Here is a 4,966-nt window from a genome sequence, read left to right as displayed (position 1 = left end):
GGCTGCCCACAACCGCCCCCTGCCCTTTCCCCGGGCACACAGAGAGCCTGCAGCCTCCTGTGCACACACAGCATGCCCTCCCCTGTTCACAAGGGCAGAGCGGGGCAGCCAGGAGAGATCCTGGTGCCTCCCTTACCCAGGCACTCCACACGGGACCGAATGGGGATCCAGGTGCCTCTGCTGTTCCTTGCGCGCCAAACTTCTCTGTGTACAGGTTTCCCATGACTGATGGACTGGACTTCCCTCGCACATTTGACATGGGTGAAGGATGGCTGGAAACCCTCAGGGCAGCTCAGCATCACTTCTTCGTTCTTCTTGTAATTCTCCTGGTTTGGTGCCAGTCGGAGTCTTGAGTCCCACTTGGGCCTTTGGCACATTTCTGGCAGAGGTGAAAGTGGGTGTTGGGGTGGGAGGTGATGAGGCAGGGCATGGGTGAGTGGTGGGAAAGAAATCTCTAGTAATCCATCCGGCTACTCAAGGGAGAGGGAAGGTGACACATCCATCTGCCAGGATATGACCCACAGGGAAGGCTTGTTGGGAGGGGGCTCTCCTTGTGTACCCAAAACATGAAGGACCTCTCATCTGTGAACCTCCCCCATCCACCCTTGTGTCCAGGTACACTATATTGCCTCCTCCACAGCCCACAGCAGGGAGCTTCCGAGGACAATCATCCCTGCACTGGGAGACCCCCTCCAGACACTCATTTAGACACGTCACCTACCCCAGCTCTCGCTGCCCTTGATGGGCCATGGCACCACCATCCCTGCTGGAATGTATGTCTCTCCAGCCATGGCTCATCCCTCCCACAGGAATCAGAGATGACCCTGTTAGACTTCTGGGTCCCTGTGCTGGCTCAGTCAGTCCCTTGGCTACTCTCCTCCTGCCCCTCTCCACATGCAGTGGGACATGGGGATGAGCAATGCCTTCTCTATTCACATCCCCTGCTTTCCCGCAGCCCCTGCACATTTTCCCTGCCACAAGCCCTGCTTCCTCCTCCACATCCCCTCCTCACCCCCTCCTCACCACATTCACCATCCTCTGGACTGAGCAGGAACAGCCATCCCAGCAGTTTGCTGGGTGCTGCAAGGGGAGGCTTTGTGACAATGATTGCTACAGGCAGGGATGCTGGCACCTGGAAAGGAGCACTTCCCTATTCCAGCCTCTGCAAGGGGCCCTGGGGGGCCTCAAAGCACTTAAAATACAATCTTCCTTCTCCCAAGGGGGCAGAGAAGGGATCTCACTAGGTTCAGACCATCTTTTGAATAGCCATGAAGAAGAATAGACATGCTGGTGAACAAGCCATTTACGGTCAGGCTTTGCTCTCAAACACCCCTGACTGCAGAAGGCAAGAGATGCCCAGCTGAGCACCACAACCAGCAGCCGTGTCCCACTAACACACAGCCACGACCTACCCCACGTACCGGCACCCAGCTGCTGCCCACACCCAGGCCCATCCAGCTGGCAAAGTGGCAGCAACTTCCCTTTTGCTCTGCTCTCAGCCGGCATAGTGTCCCTTGGGCACACCTGGGGATAGTATGTGTACAGAAAGCGGTAGCCCTGCTCCCTGAAGACCCTTCCCTTGATTTACGACATATGAATTCATGTCTGATTCATGCCTGAGGCCTCCAAGGAATAACTGGCAAACTGGCTCAGTGCTGGGCATGACCCATCCCCAACCATGCAGCTCAGTGCACCCACACCGCATAGTAGCTCCTGCCCCTCGCCCCGGGGGTCTCCCAGAGACAGGAGGCACCCCAGCTGACACAGCCCTCAGGCCTGCAGGCAGTAAAGATGCATATCAAACTTACAGGAGGCGGAGCAGCAAAATCTCTCCAGGAAAAAGGAGGAACCACTTCTTACCTGTTTCCAAGGGCACTCCTTGGACCTTGGGATCAGTTTCTTCTTGGCCCTGTGCTGCCAGCAGAGATACAAGGACCAGGATAAACCTCAGAGCCAGCAACTGCAGGGCCATGCTAGCATGAAGTCCCCAGGCAGGACTGAAATCTCAGCCCACCCGCTGCCTCTGAGCTCAGGCATCCGTAACTGACTGCAAGACTTGCAACCACAGGAAGGAAATAGACACATGGGGAAACCTCATGAGACACAGAGGACTTCCCCTTTGGGGAGGGAACCTCCCATCAGCATCAGTGCTGCTGCTTTTTGCTGCCTTTTTTCCCCAGGGGTAACCAGGCTCTGGTAGTCAACAGAAGAATCCCTGTCACCAAGATCCCAGAATTTCCCCCAAAAAACTCTCCTAGTTACTAGAGTGCATTCAAGGAGCACTGCTCCTATTTCTGAGGCAATATCCATGTGCTTCTCAATGCCGCTGCATGGGTTTTAGAGTTGTGATGAGTCACTGCACTTCCCCTCAATGATCACAGGAGAAGGAGGACCTCTGAGCAAGCACATAAAGAGTGGGCAAGAAGCAGGGATAGGAATGAGGACATGAACTGCAAAGAGTACCTCGATGCTTGAAACTGTCCTTGGCCCTTCTGAAAGACACACTCAACCCACACCTTCTCACATCCTCCCCTGCTCTTCCATCCCCAGCTGCCTCCTCCTCCTCCCCCTCAGCCTGGCAACCCTCTCCTCTGTCCCCAAGTGTACAGACCACCCTGCCCTCCAGTGCCAGCTGAGTGCCTGAGGAAACCCTCAGAGCTACTAAACCATCCTCAGCTCCTCAGCAACTCCTGCTTTTCTTTTCCTCCAGGACCTCCCATGGGCCCACCTGGGATGTCCCAGATCCCCAAGGGCTGCGTGATCAGACACGGGGGCTGCAGAGGAGCAAAGACCATGTTTGTCCCTCGTCTTTGCCCACAGCACATACACAGGACACACTCCTGCCCGGCATGAAATGGGGAGAGCGCCATCACTTACTGGTTCCCAACACACACCCCATCCAAATGCACATCAGAGCTGCCCAACACAGCCCCAAAGGCTGTCAACCACAGCTCCAGGCCATAGCAGCCCTGCTGATGGCCTCCCCTCAACAAGGTACCGTTACCTCAGCACAAGGAACATGGCCCCACAGGGGCAATGAGGGGATCAGGCAGGAGCTGGGGGCAGGCAGGCAGCCCCCTCCAAACCATGAGCCTTTATTGTTTGTCCGGATGGAGCAGGCAGAGTCACGAGGCCAACAGCCCAGGGTCTGACTGGATATGGCGATACGGAGTGGGGAGCGGGGCAACCCAGGAGGTGGCAGGAGCACAAACCAGCCCTCTGTTTCCCCATATCCCAACCCTGCACATTCCCCTTTCTCAACCAGCAGCAGCCACACAGGGTTACGCTCCCTCTTCCCTTCTCTGCCTAATACCCATCGAGAGCAGGTCCATCAGGCATTCAGGTCACACCAACAAAAGTTCATGGGAAGGAGATGCTTTGGTCCCAGGGGCCTGTTGCAGGTTTCACAATGATGGTCAGACAGCTCATATGAAAGACTGTCAAAACATGTCCTTACTGGCACATGCAGGTCATCCCAGGCTAAAAAAAAAATGCTGGAGGAGAGTGGTCAATTGCCCGGTCTCTCAGCAGTGTGCTCCTCATCAAGGAGAGCCTTTGGGCTGCCACTCAACCTCCAGGCTGCACCGGCCATCAGAATCCCTCAGCACAGGAGAGGCAGTGGCTGCTTGGAGGCTGTGCCGGAGAAGAAGCAACAGCCCAGATTGAGCAGATCCAAAGTCTGCAGGATATTTCCCAAGAGGGTCAGGGTCAACTGCACCTCACAAAACGGGAGACAAGCTTCAACACCCACAGAGGGGCTCACAGACCAACACAGAGGTCCAGCTAGGCCTAGTTGAGACCGTGCTACCTGTAGAATGGGGAAGAGGGAAAGTAGCAACCCGAAGCATAGCTCTGGGACTACAGGGCTGCTCAGACATGCTTCCTCAAGGCTGCCGGGGCCTGGAAAAGCCTGATGCAAGCTCCTGTACAAAGATTCGTAGAGATAGGGCTTTCACACACAAAACAGGGATGAACCACAACAAAGTGGGAGCTGCCATGGGGCAGGCAGACCCTGCAAACCAGAACAATTTATTGGTAGTTCAGACACAGCAGCACAGCTGTGAGGGCAGTGCAGTTGAGCCAAACTCTAGCAGGGGCCAGGGTCTAGATGGATATGGGGTTATGGAGCCGGGAAAGAGGGATTGGTACCCAGTGAGCTGCTTCAGTCTCAGAGGATGCTTGCAGGCACCAAGACGAGGGTGAGATGGCTTTGCCAGAGCACTGGAGCGCTACCAGAACGCATCTTTGCTGGTGGTACAAGCAGGTCATCTCAGGCCTTGGGCTGCTCCTGCTCTGTGACAGAAGATGCAGGAGCTTAACGAGGGAGGAAATTTGATGGAGAACAATAACACAGCACAAGCTATATGAGGTCCCGCTTCCAGCCTGGGAAAAACAAGCCTCGAGAAGGAACTATGGGAAGTGCCATCAGCACTGAGCCCCAGACGTCCGCCCCATTTTTTCTCCCTCACTACCCTGGCGGTCTCCTGAGGACTCCAGGACAGGCAGGGGCTGTGGCAATGGCTCTCCAGCCTGGCCACCTTTACCTGCAGAGACCAAGGGCACCCATGGCAGAGGCTGCTGCATACCCTCAGCAGCGTGTGTAGTTCACGCTGCCACAGATGCCCCTCTCCACCCCGTCTCTGCCATGTCAGGGAGCACAGGCAGGGCACTCCATGTCCTACCTACACCTTCTGCCAGAAGAGTCTCCTTGACCACGCAGTAATTATCCAGATTCTCATAGGGCTGGAGTTCTGGTGGGATGACAGAAATAGCTTGAGGGACCAAGGGACCACAGGAGAAGGAGCAGGGCAGACCCAGGCAGGCAGCAGCACTGGGGGCTGCAGGGCACCCAGGGACACGCACCGGCAGGGCAGCAGGCCTGGGCAGAGATGCTGCCAACCCTGGGAAGGGTGAGCACGAGGGGCAGCTCCCGACTCTCACTGTCACCACGGGGGGACCCCAGGCA

General features: G+C 56.2%; 1 protein-coding gene across 1 annotated transcript in view; it reads right to left on the bottom strand.

The window, feature by feature from the left end:
* Positions 1 to 1,972, bottom strand: part of LOC104157366 — a gene marked incomplete at its 3' end in the record, with an annotated part of 3,947 nt that extends 1,975 nt beyond the window's left edge. Inside the window, exons 1-2 of the mRNA XM_009694674.1 lie at positions 1,861 to 1,972; positions 137 to 379 (exon numbers count right to left, since the gene is read on the bottom strand). Coding sequence (XP_009692976.1) covers positions 137 to 379; positions 1,861 to 1,972 — 355 coding nt within the window. The remainder of the gene's footprint in view (positions 1 to 136; positions 380 to 1,860) is intronic.
* Between the last annotated feature and the right edge of the window lie 2,994 nt (positions 1,973 to 4,966).

This window comes from Cariama cristata, unplaced genomic scaffold (genome assembly GCF_000690535.1).
Source record: "Cariama cristata isolate BGI_N322 unplaced genomic scaffold, ASM69053v1 scaffold14862, whole genome shotgun sequence".
NCBI classification, from domain to species: domain Eukaryota; kingdom Metazoa; phylum Chordata; class Aves; order Cariamiformes; family Cariamidae; genus Cariama; species Cariama cristata.
Note: the sequence above shows the minus strand (reverse complement) of the source record. Positions and strands in the feature narration are given on the sequence as shown.